Source organism: Uloborus diversus, chromosome 10, assembly GCF_026930045.1.
Source record: "Uloborus diversus isolate 005 chromosome 10, Udiv.v.3.1, whole genome shotgun sequence".
In the NCBI taxonomy this organism is placed as follows: domain Eukaryota; kingdom Metazoa; phylum Arthropoda; class Arachnida; order Araneae; family Uloboridae; genus Uloborus; species Uloborus diversus.
Window position 1 is genome coordinate 99,089,464 of NC_072740.1, and position 22,454 is coordinate 99,111,917.

The window sequence follows — 22,454 nt, forward strand, 5'->3', positions numbered from 1 at the left end:
TGTGTATCGTGGTGGGAACACGATAGCCGAAGCACGGTGTCGATAAAAAGCATTATACATGCCATTTGCAGTTAGTGGCAATGGCATGGCGCGGTGAACATCGTCCTGTGTTGTGGAGGAGAATATCCATAGTAGTGGTATTTGATTACTACTCAGATTACTACTACTAATACCTTTTCTGTACCAATATTTTGACAAAGCACTACATTTGCTGTTGTAAGCCATCGGTCCATAATGAAGCTTTCCTGCTGATTTGATGGATAATATTTTTAGACAATTTTCAGGACATATCGCTATAACATATTTGACTTTTATTTCCAAAACTAAAAGCGATTTTCGACATATTCTTAAAATTATTGCTGCATGCCCTAATTAAAATACGCAAAATTATACTTTTATAATTTAAGACCTCGGTGCCAGGATGGGACATGGGACAGCTCCATAATTTCAAAACTTTAAGAATCAAAACAATATTTTTGAGAGTTCATTTTTAAAGATTTAAAAATTTGCTTCTATGAAACCAATTTTAATTACATTTTAATGATACATAAGGTTACATATGTGCTGTTAGTTGTTATGTATTGCAGCTGTAGACTTATTGCTCCAAATATAGTCCAAATGCATTTTGGATTTTTGATTCAAATAATATTTGGTTCTAATAAGAAAACTATGGAAATCGTGATGAAAAAAACACTTTAGTTTCAAAAAAAAACCTTGAGTTATTGAGGAGCTGTAATGCCATTCCACAGAAAACGAGCACTTTGTCCTGCACGTGACGTCTCATATTTTCATTAAAAATAATACTTTTAAAATATTAATGAACAAATTTGCTCTGCTTAGTAAATTAAAAACTTATGTGTGATTTCTTAAACATAAAACTTCGTCATTACCCTTCAAAATTATTACTTTTTAATGAAATATATGAACCGTCAAGTGTGGAACAAAGGGTTGACTGTTTCGTGGAATGGCTTTGTGCCGTTCTTCTCCTGAAACGTAACCTGTTGCAACTCCTTTCCTTTTATATCTGATGAAATATGGGTAAAAGATCTCTCGCTGTGGTACGGAATAAAATAAAATACTTTTCTTCGTATATTTCCATGTAAAACAAAAAAACTTGAAAAAAAGGAGCTGTATGCACTGAGTAAACGATAATGCTTTACTAACTCTCGTTTTAGTAGTCTAGAAGAAACTACAAAATAAAAAAATCTCTTAGGTTTTGGAGTACAATATTAACTGTACCTACTTCCAAAAGTCAAACCATTAAACTAGCAAGGTTATATATCTTTATCTATTTCTAGATTCTATCAGCTAATGGTCGTCTCACCAGGAGGAGAAATACAAAAGCGATAAAAGCTAGTCTCACACACTATTGACATCGAATTGCTTAAGATCTAATGATATGTATAAAAGGACTCTCTCAAAACATGTAATGGGATGTATTCCCGCTGGGACATACTTAATCTACAGTAAAACAAATGTCATTAGTGTTTTTATTGAGTAACTTTATTCCTGAGTGTTTGAATATCCTGTTGATCCATCCTACCATTGGTCGAGGTGAGGGTGAGGAAAAAGTTATATATTGAGTTTTCATGAAGGTATCTTTCTCATATGCCGTAGAACAGATCTTGACTTTCTCAAATCTTCACTATGTCACTCTGTAAGTTGACATCTGTAGTCGCAATCGTAAGTTTGATTGCTGTATATATTGCCATTGTCATGGCAGGAGGTAAGTTCTGAGTTTTGAAAATCGAGTCAACAAGTTGTTATAGATAACATATTTCATCAAATTTAAAAGAGCTATCTTTGTATTTTTAGCTTTATTACTGTAACTTTGGTTATAATTTAGAATATTTTTTATAAGTTACCTCAAAAACTTAATTTTAACTTATACAAAAGAATGTTCACTACACACTATACATCGACTGTTAGCTGGGTTCATTCACTGATTTTTCATTGATGCAGAAATAAATAGCTAACATTTAAAAGTGTTTTATCGTTTTTGTTTACAATTAATCACATTATCAAGTACAACATTTAATTTTCCTTGAAATAATTATTTAAATCATCAAATTTAAATCACATCTCAAACTGTAAACAAATGTCACAAAACCCATTCTTCCACTTATCTTTCCAAATAGCACCATTTACATGATCATCTCCTTTTTTTTTTTCAAATGTTCCATTTCCCATTCTTCAACTCACCCCGTTAGTCTAGTAACAGTAAATATTTTTAACTTTCCGCCAAAGCTTGCGATATTTGCTTTCATTTGTTGTAGTTCGAGGGCAGACGTCGGTTGCTGCAATATGTGCGATGCACGCAAATACTCAGTACATATGGTAGGGGAATGTGGGGTAAAGTGAAATGGTAAAAAAAACAATATATTTCCAGTCTGGAGCATCACCTATCTAGAAATATTTAAACTACGTTCTTAAAACATATACACTGAAACCAGTTTTTGAGCAATTTTTTTTTTTTTTTTCTGTTTGCGGTATATGAAAATTTCAATCAAATTGGGACTGAATCGACTAACTCTGCCGCGTGCAGGTAAACGGCAGTATCTGCAGACATGTGTTTTCGAGATATTTGAAGAAATGTGTGGTGGATTCAATACTAACAATAGCAAAATGTTGGAATCAGAAGTTTATTTCGCACCTTTTTTTGGCGGAAACCAAGTAAGCGAGTTTGTACAGTAAAGAAAACGTACAATAAATGACTGAAATGAAAAAAAAATAAAAATGAAAAATTTTTCAGTTACTGCCCTTTACCTGCACACGGCAGATACTTATCTTTAAAACGAGTGCTAAATAGGATAATTTTGAACGATTTTTTTTTATGCGGCTTTTTAATTCGGTCCATCTCTACCGCACAAAAGTGTAGTTGATTCCAGAGAAAAAATAAAAAGCTCAAAAGATCAAAAAGGTATATCAAAATACAAGTCATTTTCAAAATTTGATACACATATTCGATAACATTCTGTAGTTTATCAAAAAAAAAAATGTTACTGTAAAATTATAAAATTTTTGTTATTACTGTTTTAAGTATTAATTGAGACCTACTGATATCTAATGCATTTGTTTAATACTAGGCAAGTTTGATTTGAAATGTTTAATGCAATTTGTCAAGGGCACGCGAGGCAAAGTGAATACAGCAAAGTGAAGCAATTCATTTCCTTTTTTTCATTCATTTCTTTATTATATTCTTTGAATATTCATTAATTAATTAAGTCATTTACCTGTCCTTATTTTGTAATTCACAGATTTATTGATTCATTCACTTATTTCCTTATCCGTTTCCTATTTTATTCACTCATTTATTTTTTTCTCATATACTAATTAATATATTTATTACTTTTCCTGTTTTATTATTTATTCATTCATTCGTTTATTCGTTCAATCATTTGATGGAAAATATTTTAAATAATCAAATGGGAAACGTTTTTAAGAAACATATTTCATTTTTCACATTGCACCAAATAGGGAACAAAGTGAAAATTTTCCACTTTTTAATATTTTTTTCGAAAATACCAATTTATGGTCAAATTTGAAAAACTATGTTTCAATGCAAGTTTAATGAACAGTTTAAGTGTAAATTATATCATCTATTTTGTCTCAGATTTTTTTCAGCTATCATTTAAAAATAAAATCTTAATCGTAGTTTGTGAAGGAATTTAGTTGCAAGCTTTTTAATGGACATTTTTCGTGTCACGTTAATGTTTTAAGAGTGCTGACACCCCTTAAAAACTACAAAATGCATCAATAAAGTTATTAATATCGTGTTTATGTCCACGAGCGCTGTTAAGGAGGTGCACTCTCACCCCCTTGCTTTTAAAAATAGAATTAAATTAATTTAAAAAGGACAACCTACAAAAGTATTTTTTTAACTACAAGATACATTAGGAATAATATTAAACTCAATGTCCATGATCACCGGAAGAGCTTGTATGAAAGTGCACTTCCGCCCTTTGGCTTTTAAAAATTAAATTAAATTGATTAAAAAACATATAATTTATTTATTTTTTTTTAATATTGTTATTCGTTTGATAATTATTTATGTTTAAAAAAATTAAATTCAGTCTAAACATAGAATAAACTACAAAATACTTAAACTACGAAGTGCATCACGAAGAATATTAATATCATGCTTATGTTCATGAGTGCCAGCATGGAGTGCATTGAACTGATTTTGAAAAGCTTCTCCAGTTGGATTTCAAAGATAAAATCAATTAAAAAGGGACACACGGCATAATAACTTCAAAATTACAAAATACATCACGAAAATTATTAATATCATGATAATGTCCGTGAGTGCTCTTAAAACAGTGCACGTTCACCTCTCTAGCTTTAAAAAATAAAATAAAATTAGTTTTAAAAAGACGGAACCACAAAATATTTTTATACGTCGAAATACATTACAAAAAATACTAATCTCACATTCATGTTCATGTTCACCGGCAAGGGTATGCATGGAGGTACACTTTCATTCCCTGACTTTTAAAAGTGAAATTTAATTATCTTTAAAAAAATAATAATAATTTTTACAAATATTATTACTCTTTTAATAATTATTAATATAAAATAAAAATAATTAAATTATTTGAAGCACAGAATAAACTACAAAATACTGAAGCTACAAAGTACATCACGAAGAATATTTGTCTATTGTTTATTCTCATGAATGCCTGAAGGTGGTTGCAAAGGGTGCAGCGCCCCCCCCCCCCCCCCCAACACTCCTTCCCTTGACTTTTAAAAATGAAATTTGATTAGCTAAAAAGGGACAAACCTCAAAAACTTTTAAACCTACAAAATACACAATGAAAATTATTATCATCATGCTTTTGTCCTTGAGCGATGTTAATGAAATGTACTTTTCCCCTTTTGGCTTTAAAAAATAGAATGTAAAATACTGAAAAGAGAAAAACTAAATAATAAATAAAAAATCTAAATTATAATAAATAAATTCATTAATTTAAACGTAATAAAACAAAAATAAATAAATGAAAAGGTGAAAATAATAAAATAAAAATAAAAATAAATAAACTAAAAATGTTTAAAAATAATCATAAAAGTAATTAATGAAATAAAAAAGTTTTAAGTACCATGTTTTTAAAATAAACTAAGAGGTATAGAATGATTTCTCTTAGCTTCATGTAAATTTAAAACCCTGTACAATTTCAAAACTTCTTACAGCTTGTCTAGAAAATTTTCGATTGTGAGTTTTTATGATAGTGAGTTTTAATGATTTAGAAAAGAACTTTAATGAAAGCCTACTTAAGATCTGAATTTTAAACGCGTTTTGCTCGAAACTTGAAAAAGTCCACTTCTATTTCTTTGCACCTCATTGCCTCAATTGATGCATTTGTAGTTTAATTAACAAATTTTATCGCTCTGCAAATAGCGATAATTGAGGTATAAGTTTTTTCATTGATAACCTTTCTTTAAACTTATAGTTATATGTTGTACATGCGTTCCATGTTTTTCCATTTAAGGGGTCACAGTACCTTTCAAGCAATTTTTTTTAATTTAAGTAAATTATATTTTTTGTTGAAACCATAACATGCTTACTTACTTTGTAATCAATAATTTTTTTTAAAAATTTTAAAATATTGCTTACTTTTTTTAAAAATTCAAACATTTAGGAAAATTCCTAAGACTTTTTGTTTTTAAACTGATATAAAAAAATTTTTGCTAAACGATCACAATCATCATCTCTAAAAATCTGTGCATTCATTTGCTTTTGTGCTTAATAGAAAAATTTTTGTGATCAATTACGGAAAAAATTCGTAATTTTTTTCAAAAAAAATTTGGTTTTTAAAGGTATAACATGCTCTAAACAGATTATTATTTTGAGTAATTTATACAATGCTTATCCAATGCACAGTTTTGTTAAATATATTATCTTAATTGTAAAAAGTATTACTTTAAAGCTGTATCTTTAATAGAAAAAAATCCTTAGGGATTCTTATGAAACGAAAACACAAAAAAAAACGATCATCGAGAAAAATCAATTTAAAGTTTTCTTTTTGCATAAGAACAACACATAGCGAGCATGACCTAAAACCATTCATCACTTTTTAAATATTTTAACTAAAGCAATGAAACTTTTCCCCCTGTGTTTGGCATAGTGTTTAGTTTCGAAATAAGCAATAAAATTTTTTTTGATCGTTTGGTCATTTTTGAGGTACTGTAACCCCTTAAAGCTTATAAGTATTTTAATAGCTATTAAAAACTCACAATCTCAAGTTTTTCAGAAAATCTGTAAGAAATTCTATAATTGTATAGGCTTTAAATTTACATGAAACTTCGAGAAATTATTTTAGACTTTTTAGTTTATTTTAAAAACATGGTACTTTACAACTTTTTCATTTCATTAATTATTTTCTGCGCTTTAGTATTGTGTGTCTGAAATGTCCTATTCGATTTTACATACTCCGATCAGACAGTGACTGAGATTTTTAAATTGACGGTGACGGAGTTCGGTAAACATATTCAATCGATAAAATAAGCTTAAACAATAAACTGCACCATAAATAACATTGTAACCTTGCAAAACATTTAGCCGTATTTAAATGCCTATGTACAACACAAGTTCAATGCAAGTAGAGTATATTTTACGTGGAAATATAAAAAAATATCGTACATTTATTTCTCTGTGGATGAACTGGAAACACATAGATTATTACAAATATATAAAAGAGATGAGCTAAGCTGAAATAAAAACATATCTACTAAAAAGTTGTAATTCTACCTCACATTTTATTTGTAATTTCCGGCATTTACATTGAAAGTTCGCCACAACCTTGAAATATCTCTATCATATACAAATTGCTATCAATATGTATATTGCGTTAAGCATTTTAGGCTCATTTTAATAAAAGCATTGTTCAACAATGACCCTGATCAGCAATGAATTTTCAATTGAAGGCTTACCTTCATTTTACCATGAAATTAGTTGAAAATAATAATTATGATTCACATTCTATTTACCTTGTAATATTAGAAAAAAATTTATCTCATGCAGAGAATTTTTTTTCAATATTCCAAGGTTTCTAAGGATATTTAATTTTAATTTGTGCGAGCATTTTTTTTTTTTTTTTTTGTGGTCTCCAAATTAAAGGATTTATGCAAAAATGTAGATTAATATTGGAATAAACTAACAACTAATGGTTAATTAATCAACTTGATCACATAATATTGCATTTTCATCTGGTACATACAATTTTCAAAAGATACCGAACACAGGAAGTGTGTGAAAATTGAGTTGCAAGATTCCTCCCGAACAGACAAGAACCAAACCAAGTTAATAAAAACATGTTTATAAAATAGAAAAATTAATCAAAAATAATTAGTCGTTTTTTTTTTTAAGGGCGGCGCGGGTGCAACGCTCTGCGTATGATTCTGCCGGCGCCGATGGCAGTGCGTAAAACATTTCTTCACAAAATCAATGTCTCGGCAATAGGACTGATATAATCAGGTTGCTGTTGTAAGGTCTCTCCCTTTCCTGCTTTTTTACTTCAGTGTCAATGGTCCTTTCAGAGATATTTTTCGTTTTCTTTCTTTCCCTCATTTTTAAATAGTTGAAAACAAGGAATATCCTGTCTTTCAATTAGATAATGATGTTTTCTCCCGCTTTTTTTTTTCTTCAAAAATTTCATCAATAATTATGCAAGCCTTCCAGCTTGGAACAAACATAAAATGAAATTGCAAAACAAGATCATATCTAACTTTTAGAAAAACTTGTCAAACGTGGAAGTTGCATCTAACGCTTCGGTGCAAAATAATTAAATTTCTCACGCAATCTGAAATTGGAGAATCTTCCGATGCATGTTGTGAGTGATAGTTTAAAAAGTTTTAATAAAATCAATACACATAATAAGGTAAATGAATAGTTGTGAACATGCTTAAGTGTTTGTTTTTAAATTAGATACAAATGTTGTAATTCTAGTTCATTTGAAAACTATGTAAAATACGATGTGCCATAAACATTACCAGGTGTATTTTACATAGGCTCTAGAAGCACATTTCAGGCATGGAAAATCGAAAATACGCCTCAAAAATTTAGTCAAGCGCAAGTTCACCCTTCGTGCTTTTCATTAAAAGTTTAAAGTCGTGGAAAATGGGGAAACAAATTAATTAGAACTTTTAAAATAATACATTTGAATGCCTTCTTATTTTTTAATTCAAAACATCAGACGTTCTACCTGCTATTTTCCATTTCAGTCTTAGAAAGTTATAGTGTTTTATGTACTAGTTGATCACTTGGGAGTGCCATCACCCTCCTGAACAAGACACCCCCCCCCAAATGAAAATTAAAACCATCATCTTCTGCATTAAAATTGCCTGCTTTTCAACTAAATAAAAGTGAATAGCTTTCAAACACGTTAATTTATCTTTGAAATAGTTTCTTTATTATAAGACAATTCATAAGCTACAAATTACTATCTTAAACTTTTATTATTAATTAAAATATGCTTTGTTAAGGTAAACATTGGCTAAAGAATCTGCTATTTAGGTTATAATACGTATTTGTTTATGTTTTTAAATCCACTGTTAGCATTGGTTAATTAGTATTCTAGCTTGTCCACATTATCCCCTTTGCTTGTCCACATTAGCTCCATGATATGGAGCTAGTGTGGACAAAAACAACCTTTTAAAAAAATATTAAATAAGTACTCTGCCAAATGTTTTAATGTATGTTAAAGCAAGCGCAAAAGTGCAAATTATTGTAAAAAAAAATACCAGGTGTGTTAGAAACGGCATTTAGTATGTTTTTTTATCCAAAAATGTAAAATTTGTCCACACTATCACCCTTCTCCCCTAAACCATATAACAATAAAAAAACAATAAAAATACAGAAACGTTTGTTTCAGTATAATAGTTTGGCCACCTTCTGTAAAGTAACATATATTTTTAAAAAATACTTTTATTTCAACAAAAGTATGATGCCCCAATTCTTGCTACCCCCTTCCTCCCCCTTGTCATAAACTCACAATTTTACGAACACCCTCCCCCCTCAAAGCATGACATCATTTCTGAACGATATTAAAGCGTTTTTTTTTTAATTTTTATGTTGAATTGATAATTTATCTCGCCTAGTACCGCGTAAAGTTTTTTTACGTCAACTACCATGGAAAACGAGACAGAGCGGAAGCTTTCTGTATAAAAGCTTCTAATTATAAAACTGCCGGTTATGACCCGTATTAACCCGCATCGTTTGAAATAACAACACGTGGCGTTTGACGCAGACTCGAAAAACACACTGCATTTATAAAAGTTATGCGTCAGCAATGAATTAGCAAAAAAAAGTGATTTTGACCTGACAGTTTTTTGTTTTTCTTTACTGCAGCTATTTTCTGAAATCCAGACGATATTCCGTCTAATCCTCATCCTCAAAATATGATGCAGATTGTGGAAACAACTGCAAAACCAATTTCTGAAAAGGGATGCAAGAGGTAGAGGCACCCCTCTGGGCGGTCAAGAGAACTTTCAAAATCTTTCCATATTCGACTAATCTTCTCTATTGGTTCTGCAAAAACTCGGGGACATATTTGTAATATCGCCATTTATTAAGTTTTGAATGTTCCTTTTCATTAGACAGGGGAGGATTATGGCGCAAGTTGCGCCATCAATTTTTTTTTTTTGGGGGGGGGGGGGGATTTTTTAAGTTTAGTTATTCATTTATTTAAATTTTTCTATTGATTTGTTTTTAATTAAAATTATTTATTTTATTTTATTTTACTCTGTTTACATTTTATTTCATTTATTTATTTAGTTTGTGTGTGTGTGTGTGTGTGTGTGTGTGCCAGTGGCGTAACGCAGAACTTTTCTAAAAAAATAATAATTACTATTATTTTAAAAAATAAATGAATAAATAAATAACATTAAAAAATAAATAATCAAATAGAAAATGTTTTAAAAAAAAATAAGACAGAGCTAAAAAATAAAAAATAAAAAAGGAAAAGGGGGTTTGGAAAAATTTGGGGGGGGGGGAGGATTTGCGCCAATGAGCTTGGGAAGGATGGGTACCCCTGGTGCCCACCTAGGGGGGACGGGAGGTTTTAGCGCAGATTGCGTCATTAAAATTTTTAAAAGGTGTTTTGATGGTTATTTTTCTGTTTTTTGGGGGTCTCGCTTTTGGTGGGGTCTTTGTGGCACTTAGGGGGTGCGCCCTTGCTCTTGAGGAGATGGGCACCCCCTGTATTTGATGTATTTATGTATGCCTACCCGTATTTCATCATTCGGCAAAATTTAAACCCATTCGGAAAATGGAGAATTTCCATCCTCCCAAAATTTTTGAATCGGGGTGCCCCTGTCGAGAGTTTGAGTCTGTTAGATTCAAACACGGATCCAGGGCGTGGATCACACCTTCTTTATCCTGTAAACACGACCAAACATATCCTAAAGCTACGTTCGTGGACGTCAATTTAAAAAAAAAAGAAATATAGAGATAGTGAGTTAATATATGCGATGGATATATGCTACCAACTTTATAACTAATAAGCAGAATTCAATTAAGCTTCAAAAAAGTGTGTGGATTCACATCTTTGAAGTTATAAAATGTTTCTGATATTAAACTAAGTATCAAAAATTAAAAGCAATTTTTTTGAAAGGAAACGCTTTTGACCTAGTTGTTTTGTTTATCTTATCAGCAGAAGGAAAGATTTCTTTTCAATTTCTGTCAATAAGGAAAATCATCCTCATTTCAACAATGTAGAAATTATTTTAAATAAACAGGAAAGAGTTATTTAAACAAATCTGAATCATTGGCTTACTCTGAGCTATTCAAACACCGTTACCTCAGGACTTACTTATTTTTTACTGTCTCCATTGCTGCGTAATAACGAAAATGAAAGTGTATAAAAATGTAACTAGTTATACAGTCGAACTCGCTTATAACGAGCGCAAAGATACCGCGATATTCATTCGTTAAACCTTGTGCTTGAAAAAAACGAGTTCGTGAAAAAAAAAAGCATAAAAATTCATCAGAATTGCTTTTTTTCTTCTTTTTAATCTCTGTAAAGAAAAGCAAAGAAGTTAGTTATTTGCTTTAAACTCTCTCATTGTCTCTTTCTCGTGTCATTATTTTTTAAGAATTCACATCTACACACATTTGTAACTTTTAAATGCTTCTGTAGTCCACAAATTAAAAAAGAAGTGATGTCATCCCTTATTCTTAGGATTTATGATTTGTCACTAACATTCGGAATGTCAAAGAAAACTTACCAAAAAAAGGATAAACTCAGCTGTGCTGTAAGTTAATAGAAATTTTCTGAAACACAAAAATATTGCTCGATTTAAGCAGGATTTGCTCATTAAAAGCGAATTATGTTCCACAGGCTTAAGATTTTACCAACCAAATATTTCTGATTTCCTCGCTATATCCGAATTCTCGTTCAATCAGGGCTCGTTATAAGCGAGTTAGACTGTATTTATAACTTCCAGCAATTGCATACATACATTAATACATTGATAAAAGAAAGTGATTACAAAATGAAAGCAAAATGATCATTCATTATTAGAAAAATCATGAATGAATGCAGCCTTTTTAAGTACAACGTTAACCCACCTCTATCGTGAATAAACAAGGCGATACAGGCGAGTATTGAGACATTGATATTATTAATTAGTATTGATACAATAAGTCTCTTACTACGTCATACGTCATCTCGTACCAGATAAAACAGTTACTGTAAACGCACCACTAATCCGATTAAAATTCACAGGCTGTCCCACTTACCGTCCCAAGTGATCCCAGATACGTCCAGTGATCCCACGATGATCCAATGTACAATTCAATCAATAATAATTAATATACAGAGAAGCACCGTTTATACGTTTCAATTTTATACGTTTTTATCAATTATACGTTTTTTAAATTGATCCCTGCAGAGTCTATTACATTAGCTTATACCTACTATACGTTTTTTCATTAGCACGCTTTTTTCATACAGTCCCTTCAAAAACGTATAAACGATGCTTCACTGTATTAGTAGTTTTAAGAGTTAAGGATTTGTTTCCAATTTCAGAACAAGGTTTCAAATGCATCAGTGTCCTAATTATAGGTAGTTTTCATCACGTCTTTGGATACATTATGTTCACAGACAAACACAGGCCACAGATGTGAAAGACAAGTAACTGAAGTAACCACTGTAGCTAAGAAGCCCAATCATTTAGCAACTTTGAAAAAAAAAATTAGAATAACAATTTTACATATCTTTTTAAAAATTTACTTTTGCAACATCTTATTCAAACATCTTAGCTACTCACAGTTGTGTTGCAAAGGGCAATATTTGATAGTCTCTCCTGAGTGTTAAATGCGAAAAATGCTTTTCACTGTAATTCATGTAATAATGTTGACATCCTGCTAAAAACGAATAACCTGCTAGATTTAATTAACATAGATTTAATTACTGATTTATTTCAAGCATTAATACGTGATAAACAACTTGATGTAAAATGTCAAGAAAAATCTGTTTGAACTGCGCAAGTAATATGATTTAGGTTAATAAATGTACAGATGAAAATACTGTAAGGTATGAACAATGGAAAGACAAAAAAGGAGAACATGAAACTGATGCGATGAAAATTGATATTAGTAACTGAAAAGGATGAAAATTACGTGTTCGAAACGTGAGTTTGTTGTGAAATTTTCCAAGAAACTCAAAACAGTACTAAAAGCATGTAGCCATTATTAAACACCAATACTATGTGATAAGCAGTGTCACGTCTGAGGCAATCATTTATTTTATGCTTAAATACGATAACTAAACAGTGTTTACAAACAGTGCTATTAGTTTAGTTAAGATCTCTCTTTATATAAGAAATATTAGCTTGATTTAAGATTTTTAATTTTTTTAAATAATTCATGAAATTCCTGCTTTTTCTGAGAACTACCCCATTATTGTGTGTAGGTAAAAATCCATTGTTTAAATTTTTTTTAAATATAAAAAACTACCCAGTAAGCAAATACTGCCTAAGTAGTTTATATATATATATATATATATATATATATATATATATATATATATATATATATATAGAGAGAGAGAGAGAGAGAGAGAGAGAGAGAGAGAGAGAGAGTGTTCTACCTTGGGACACTTTTCATATTTTAATTTTTAACGTCAATTATTTGAATCAAATTTAAAATCTAAAAGTCACATTAAAATTCCCCAACATACTTCTATGCAATATATTTTTTCTTTTAATTCAAACAGTTTGAAAATAAAATATTGCCAGCCATTTAAAGCAAAAGTTCCAAGCTGTGCCAAAGTACAACATCCTATTGTACTTTGGGACACATGCTGCTGTGCAATGTGCAAAGGAAACAGCCATATATTTGAACCAATTTTGCACCAGAAAACAAAAAAAAAAAATTTTCCCATGGTAGTGAATTAAATCATGAATAATTAGTTGTGAATTATTAATAATGAATTATGAATTATTATCTAACATTAAATGTGTTTAAAAGACTAAGATTAGAACATTGTTCCATGTTCCTAAACATATCTTAATTATTAAGAACCATGCATATGTTGTACCTTGGAACGTGTCCTAAGGTACAAAATGTTGGGCTGTCTCAAGGTACCATCACCAAAATGATGGTCAATCAGGGGATGCACTATCGTTATTGACGTATAAGCAATTTATTTAAAGTACTACTCCTTTATAACAAAATAAAATTCAATTGATTAAATTTACAAATACAAAGACAAAAAATGAAATTAAAATGAAGAAACTATTTACTTTGGAGTCATAAAATTTTCTTTCTCTCACAAAATCGTCAATTTCACTCATTTGATATTGATTTTTACTATGGCACCATTTAGTGGTGACGGTTACTATTAGAGATAACAAAAACATGGCTACATGGCTGCTAAAAATAGATTCTTAGAAATTAGCAGTGTCGCAAGGTACAACACTATCCCCTACACACATATCACACACACACACACACACACACACATATATATATATATATATATATATATATATATATATATATATATATATATATATATATATATATATATATATATATATATATATATATATATATATATATATATATATATATATATATATATATATATATATATATATATATATATATATTATAGCTATTCACAATATCATCAATATAGGTATAGTAAAAATAGATTGGAGAAGCTTCAATTAATTTTCTATTCCAAGTTTCTATTAAAAATGTTTCGTGAAAGAATGAAAGGTTTTAAAAAAAGCATTTTGAAGACAACATTTTTATTCTTAAAAACCTGACTTTTCTTTTTTACGATTTTGTAATACAATATCATTTTATTAATGCCTAGCGAATGTTTTGTAACTACTAATATAAAAACAAAAATCAATTATGAGAAATTGTTTTAGACTGATTCCCCTCAAACGTACCCAAAGCAAAGAGAAAACTAAAGAGACCTGAAAACAGCAGCACTTGTCGTGTACTGAAGAAAATAGTCATTGCACTTTCGATGAAGTGTACTTTACACATGTGTTTTGCAAAAACGGAAGCCACGTTTTTAAGGAAAAAGTGAATAGACTCATCAATCGTGTCTTGCTTTTCAACGAATAGCGGAAATTGAAAACTCCCTGCAAACAAAAATCTCCGTAATTGCTACGACAACGCAGGCAAAGATAAATCAAGTCTACTTCCTTTTCCATTTCTTTGGAAACTAGCAATAGTAAAATTAAAATTTTCCTATTTGCTGCCAGTCTATACATTAATTAGACATAAATGGAAAGCGCGTTCTAGAAAATACGAAACTCTTCTTCATATAAAACTTTTTACCACCTCCCCAAGGGAATGATTTTGTTGCATGATTGGATATATCACGCGCACAGAATGAAAGAGGACGCATCTCAAAATAGCTTATCATATCAAATGCGTCCCCCAATGTCATCCCGAAATAAAATTTTGGGGAGGGGAAACATTCTCAATTTATCAAATAAAATTCCATGTTTGCTGATTGATAAAATACGAGTATGCACTCATGCCATAAATACATAATATAAGGAATTAGGGTATCATTAAAAAAATTTAAAATAAAAAATAATCTCAATGTTGCAATGGTGTCTTCAAATTTGCCGAATCGTCAACAAGATTCGCCAAGTAAAGAAATCTTTGAGAGGTCACGTGACCTCCTGTGATCTACCATTTTGACGTCCGTATGCCCCTTCATTCTACTTGAGCAGTATGTACAGCAGGGCTAAAATTTTGGTCACTTCTGGACTTTTTTGTTATTATTATTATTCATACGCTCATAGAAAATACTGCGTTTCACAAAATGCAAACTCATATATATCACTTCAAAGAAAATAAATCCCATACATAAAACACAATTCAAAAATTTTCAATACAAAAATGAATATGCGGACTTCAACAAACAGTTCTGAAGTGGTTCGTCATGCTTAAATTTTCTGGCCAATATTTGTTTTTAATTCTCGGATCCAATCAAATGTTATTAACTTAGAGCAGAATATGAAAAATTTAGGGTTGAAACAAGTCATTATTGTGCTTTATTCTGTCGAAGGAAAACATTTTGTCTTGGTAATAAAATTGTAATTATAGCCGATTAACTTTTTTCGTGTTATAAATATATCTTTTTTTTTTCCAATGTCAAATTCAGTTTAAAATGACTGTATTTCGAACAAAAAGCTGCATTATTTAACCTAAAATACTGTAACAATGCTCAGAACAAATTATCACTTAAGAGAAAGAGACATAAAATAAAACAATACAATTCGTTCAATATGTAGCAATAATAAAATGCTGCACTATAATAGTGCTGTACAGTAGATACAGTAGTAATATTTTACCTTAAAGAATGAAGATGTTGATGATGATCTCTGCTGCGTGATCAGATCATTATTCTAATATATTTCTAAACACAGTTGTTTCATCTTTTCTTTTATAACATTTAAATCTATGGTAACACCCCTCTTCCTGGTTTCTTAAATCCACAATACAAGAGCAGCTTCCATTTTCATAATGTTTACATTTTTCTTAGACACAACTCAGCGATATTGAAACTAACTAAATTCTAAACATTTACGGATCTCCTTTTCTTGATTTTTAATTGTACATCTAGAAGATTCACTCATACCTAACTGTCAAACTACTTTCGACGCACTTTTTAGATGTTCAAGCAAATCGAGAATCTTTACCTTTTCTTTAAGCTGTCTGAAACTTTTTCTTTTAATTTCCATCTTCACAAACTTTAGATGAAACGGCGCGCTTTGGTGCCAATATATTTCATCAGCTTTCATATTTAAAATGAAAAAAATAATGATAGTAATGAAAGTGCGGAGTGATTATTTTTGGTGACACTAACGTAGCGATGTTTAATTTGGTACGGTCTGGGAACTTCAGCTGTTAGTGGTGTTAAAGGGATAAAAGTTCATCCACGAAAATAACGCCAATAACGAAACCGATACTTACGTACCGCTATTCCCTTCCGAAAATTTTCGCGTTGCGGGCGAGAAATTCGCGTTAGCTATAAAATTCGTTACTCATGAAAAACTCGCGTTATAGTCATTTCTCTTAAGGCGAATCACGTTGTAGCGCGAATCGACTGTATAACCTGTAGCAATCCTAATTTAAAAAGCAAGTATTCAGTTTTCTTTATAGACTAATTAAGTTATCCGAAGTGATAACAAAAGGCGACAGGAACAAAAAGAAATGTGGCAAATGCGATAAAGCATCAAACGATAGACAATAAAAAGGAACAAACGAAGTCATTCATTAACGCCTGTTTTATTGAAAGCGAGTCCTGTTTGCGTGACAGAATTCTATTCTAACGATGTTAATTCTGTTTTATTTTTCCTTTAGGGAGCTGTCAAAGCTATGGACACTCTTGTCTTGGAGGTAAGATAAGAGAAAAATGAAATTAATACTAACAGATTGTTATTTATTACATATAATAAAAAAAAACCTGTTTCTACTGAATCAATGCGTCTTTTACGTCTGCAGAAAGAAAAGTTTTCTCTGATATAAAAAAAAAGGAATCCGTCAGTGGAAATATTTTATTCTTATTGTAATAAAACTTCATAAAATGACTGTTCCAAAATATATTTGAAGGGTTCACCTTTGCACTATATTTTTAAATTGCTTACATTTGTCTAGAAGGCTATATAGGGGAATGTGAGACAAAGTGAAATAGCTGAGCAAAGTGAAATGGTGAAATACTGACTCCGCTTTTAACGCCATCTATCTCTTAATATTTTAACTATGTAGTAACACATGAAGTCTATTCCAATCAAGAAAAAGTTACCTCTGAAAATCAAAGAATATGATAATAAAAGCAATTTTCAAAAATTGATACTCATATTGTAATATTTTTTTTTTTTGTAAGTCAAAAATTATTTTGTTATTATTAAATGATAAAGTACTTGTTAATAATGTTTTAAACATCTATTCACATCAACTAACATTCAGTGTAGTGTGTATTTGTTTAATATCAAGCTTAATCGTGTTTTAAATAATTTCCACAGTTATTAAAGTGCTTGTGGGGCAAAGGGAAATATCTCATTTCGTTTACCTATTCAATCCTTTATCAAATCACTTGAGTATTCATTTATTAATTATTTCATTCACATTCCTTCATTTAATAATTCTTTATTCACACTCATTCATTCATTCACTTATTTTCTTATTCATTCACTATTTTTTCACTCATTGATTTTTTCTCGTATATTAATTATCTAATATATTTTTTATTTGTTTATTTTTTCCTTTTCTTTTATTTATTCATGCATTCTTTTATTTTCTCATTCATTTGGTCAAAAATATCTTTAATAATCAAATAAAAATATTTCATTCGAAAAATAGTTCCTTTTTCACTTTGCCCCATGGATAAAAAAGTGAAAATTTTCCGCCTTTTTCTGGAGGTCCAAAATTATCACCAAAAATTAAAAATAATGTTTCGGAGCAAGTTTTATTGTAAAATATATATATATTTTTTTTATGAACCGTAAATTTAAGAATTAAATTTCCATTTGTTCATATTGAAAAAAGTTAATGATCTTAACCATTTTAATTTGCTCAACATTCCCCTATATATATATTAGATAGTCCGAGTACTTTAAAAGAAGAAAAAGCATGCATTTGTTATTTCAGTGCAGTTCCAAAAACTCGACTCTCCGCGCTTTAGCCGGACTGAAGTCTCCGCACGAACAACCTGTTACGCACGTATTCCAGATTGCCGGAATTTTCAGAAACTCTGCCACTTTTTCGTTCACATTAGGTCAAGTTTTCTACACTTGACTTCTGCTGTGCTTAGTTTAAATGTAGCTGTACATAGAGAAATATCAAAGTTTCTAACCAAAAACATTCGTCTAAGTAGGGCATTCGATTATTCGGGGAAACTTAATATGTAAATAAATGTTGCTTAATTTAACTAAGTATATATTTTCAATTGTTAAGTGTAACATTTCTTAAGTAAATTGAATAGAGGACAAAATAAAGTACTAGTTATAACTATGCGACAGATAAAGTATAAAAATATATGTGAGTAGTTTAATGCTTACATTTCAAAATCAATGTTTCTGGTTTTCGTAACATTATTTCTAGAAAACATCCATCATAGTGAGTTGTTAGTGAATTTTTAAAACCTATTTTGAGGAAAAATATTTGTAACTTATCAAACATTTATTTCATTATGGAGGAAAATGATTCTATTAAGCAGGGAACTTTAACAGTGAGTTTATGGAACACTTTTCGGTTCCAAAATGTTTGTTCTTATTAAGGAAATACTTTTTTATCCGTCACTCGAGTTAGCGAGAACCGACCGAACCAAAAACATAAGTAAAGCAACTATGTTTTGTTTCACTCAACTTTGCTAAAAGCATTGAATTACATACAAAATGCTGTGCATCTGTACAAAAATATTTTAAGCGAATAAATAAAAAAATATTCGTCATGAAATTGATAACTATTAATGCAAATCCCTCAGAAGGACCAGTAATAGTGAAGGGTTAAAATTTTTTTTTCTAAATTTCAATCTAAGGTACTATTTCGTTTGACTTTACTTTTGACGATAGTACAACGATGCAATTGCCTAGCAAAAGTTACCTTGGAGAGTTGAAATCAAAGACAACCTTCATTCAATGTATAAAGTCATTAAAATTTGACTTCATTGCCTCATTCTTTTCATTGATATTTAACATGATAAAAAAATAATTGGAGGATCAACAACAAGTAATACAGGAAAGCTCAACACTCTAAACTGTTACCTGATAGGGTAATTGTAACTATGCGTAACGTTCGAGAATACGACAATAATCTAACTGCCGTTCATACTGACAAAGTAAACTTAAAATTGGAACGTGCAGATCAGCGTTGATTCAATGTACAGAGACACAATAAATTTTATTTCATGGTTTAGTATTTTACATATTTGATGAGCTGGAAAAAAAATGTGAATAGGTAGGTTCTATGTCAGTTATAGGTTCTATATTTTCGTTACTCTCAAAGGTTGAAGTCAAAGAACTCATTGCAGGAAACAAATTCTTGTGGGTAATTTAATTTAATCTTGAAAGTTTTATAGTTGCATGTTGGAGTATCGCATGGATCACTTAACCCATCAAAAGAATGTACATATAAACATTTCGTAACAATGCATACTTTTCGGGCTACTTTCATTTCAAAAATACATCAGCTCAGTTTATTATTTTTGTATTTTAGGTGCTGAAACTACCACTTCAAACGTCTAACCTAGCATTTCATAATTTAGAGTCAATTCGAAGTAAAAAGAAAAAAAGTCAGTACTATATTTAAAGGATAAATTAATCTTTTGTTTGTAAAATATTATGATAGAGAAAAAAAAAACAAGATAGGGCAAACAAAAACTGTCCTCATAAATATCTCAATTAAACATAGAAAATAGAATTGATCTGCTAAGAGAAGGTCTCGTTTTGAACAGAACAGTCCCGTTTGCAGATATCCTGTCCCGTTGTCTTCCCACATAGTGGCGGCACGCTGAAATGCCGCATTTTCCGAAGTTATTGGAAGTGTTTCAACCAAAAGTCGCTGCGAGGAATTGTTTAATCGTTTTCATATAAAAAACTTGAACTATAATTTGTTTTCCTGGCTCTAATACACCGGTAGAACGCTGACGAATAATTTCTGATCTAGCAAAAAAGCACAGTTGCATATCGCAGTTCTTAAAGCAAAAAGTTTAATGCAAAAGCAAATTGCATGAAATCCTGCCAAGAATTTTATTTTTTGTTGAAATCAGCATTAAATGTACTTAGGCACATTTTCACATTTTCACTTTAAAAAATAAAGTACTCTTAGATTCTTTTTTTTTTTTTTTTTTTTTTTGAAACGTTCTTTCCTGTTTTGTCTGTATCAAGCACAAAGTAAAAAACACGAAAGTATTTTTTTTTTGAGCAATCACGATTGCTTATTGTTCTCACTTGACAGTCCTTGGCATTTGGTTCCTTTTTCAGCGTGGAGCAGGGGCCTCTGCAGCACCCCCGCGCACCGGCCTCTGTTCCTGAGCACTGTCCCCCGGAATCCGCTTCTCCTTGTCGGTAGCGTCCATAACCTACACACACGCACGCTCATACACGTGCACACTCATATACATACAAACTCACACCCACGCTTACGTGCATACACCAGGCCTACGCATCACACACAAGCCTACACATGGACATATGCCCGCCTACACACAACCAGACACATAACCGCCCAGGAGGAGGGGCAGGCTAGGGGGAACAAGAGCCGTTTCTAGAAACAATAACTCCAAGGAGTAGGGTCTTGTCGCAACTCGTGATTGCGAAAAACATAATTTGAATTCAAAATTTTAGAATTCAAGTTAATATTTGTTAATTTTTTTTTCTTTTCTTTTAATACACATGCAGTTGCCAAAGTTTGTTAAAAGTCCCGTTTTGTGGGGGGAAATATGTGGTCACCTTATGCAAAGATCAACTCATTTCAAATTCCTCCTTCGAAAAGTATAGCTCTTAGGTCTCCAACACACCAAGTATTATTGTTTTCACTTTTTCTAGGAATTCTTGCTTTCAGGTCACGGCAAACGCAATGGGGAAGCAAAAGAAGCAGCTTACGGCCTACATTTGCTACTGCAGCAAGCGCTAAGAGACCGGATGCCATTTTATGACTACAGAAGTCCTGATCGTGAGGCATACGACTTTTTAAGTGGTTTCTCCGACAATAGAAAAGATCTGGATAGTAATCTACAGAAATGATACCTGCCGACGTCTGTGAATGATGAAATGTAGAACGCTTGTAATGACACTTCTGTTAACAATAAATGCTTAAGAATTCAGATTATTTTAAGTCTCGGATCATTCAAATACTTTCGCTTAGAGCTTATTTGTCACTTTAACCTTTAGGGCATAAAATTATAAAAGAAAGTATTATAAGAGAAAGTTTTTTTTTTCTTTTTTTCCAACTTACATTTCCATTAGCAGTAGTTATTTGTTGTTTATACAATATTTGTTACTTTCAGAAAACTTATTTAATGTTTTTAAGGCAAAATGATACTTATTTCGATTCAAAATAATGCTTTAAAGATTTATTTCTCAAACTTACTTTTTCTGCACCTAGCTTACTTAGGACTTAAAGGCTACATTATACACCTGCCTCCCCCCCCCCGGAAAAATATGTGCATATTTAAGGTAACCTCAATAAAGCTGTGAATCCCGGCATCGAGATCGTTGAGATCTTGGATAATATTCGTGCTATTGCCCATCGAGGCTTGATAAATATAGTATACTGCATCGCTATAAAAAAAAAAAAATAAAAACTCCAAATTGTTTTCCAACATAACGATACTCCAACTTGTTTATAAACATAACGACTGCATTGGCTGATAACAGTTGTGTTCTTATTTCCATTGGATACTCACTTCCCTCCCATTACACACTTTACGTTTATTTTTTGCCCAGCAGGTAGGGAAGCTAAAGACTTGCCCCTTGAAAATACAGGGTGTCCGAAAAGTCTTTGACACATTTAAAAAATTCATAGAAAACCAACAAATCGTCTTATGAATTTGCGGTTTGCACCATAATACTTCACAGGTTCAAGAGTTTTTATGACATAGGGAAAAAAATGAAAAGGGGAAAAAAAGAAGAAGAAAAAAGGCATTTCGCAGCCAGGCTATCAGTATATGCTATGCTTGTAATTCTTCGTTTAGTAATTTTCATTCCTTTTTGCGTTTTCCCATGTCAACAAAAACGATTTAAAAGTTACTTTTAAATCGTGTGTGTGTGTGTATGTCTTTTTTGTACAAAACTTTTCAAATAAAATAATAATAATAATAATAATTAAAATAAATAAATAAAAACTATTTTTAAAAAACAAGTTAAATAAAAAATATTTTTAAAAAACAAATTAAGGAAAATATATTTTTTTAAATAAGTTTCTAAAAAATAATAACAAAAATTTAAAAAATAAAAAAGAGAGCTAAAACATAAAAAAG

At 30.7% G+C, this 22,454-nt stretch overlaps 1 protein-coding gene across 1 annotated transcript; it reads left to right on the forward strand.

Moving 5' to 3' along the window:
* The first annotated feature begins 1,610 nt into the window (after positions 1 to 1,610).
* Positions 1,611 to 21,294, forward strand: LOC129231848 (uncharacterized). The gene is made up of 3 exons (XM_054866230.1): positions 1,611 to 1,726; positions 16,838 to 16,873; positions 21,038 to 21,294. Exons 1-3 carry the CDS (start codon positions 1,648 to 1,650, stop codon positions 21,217 to 21,219), a joined length of 297 nt encoding a protein of 98 aa, XP_054722205.1. The 5' UTR covers positions 1,611 to 1,647; the 3' UTR covers positions 21,220 to 21,294.
* Positions 21,295 to 22,454: the final 1,160 nt, after the last annotated feature.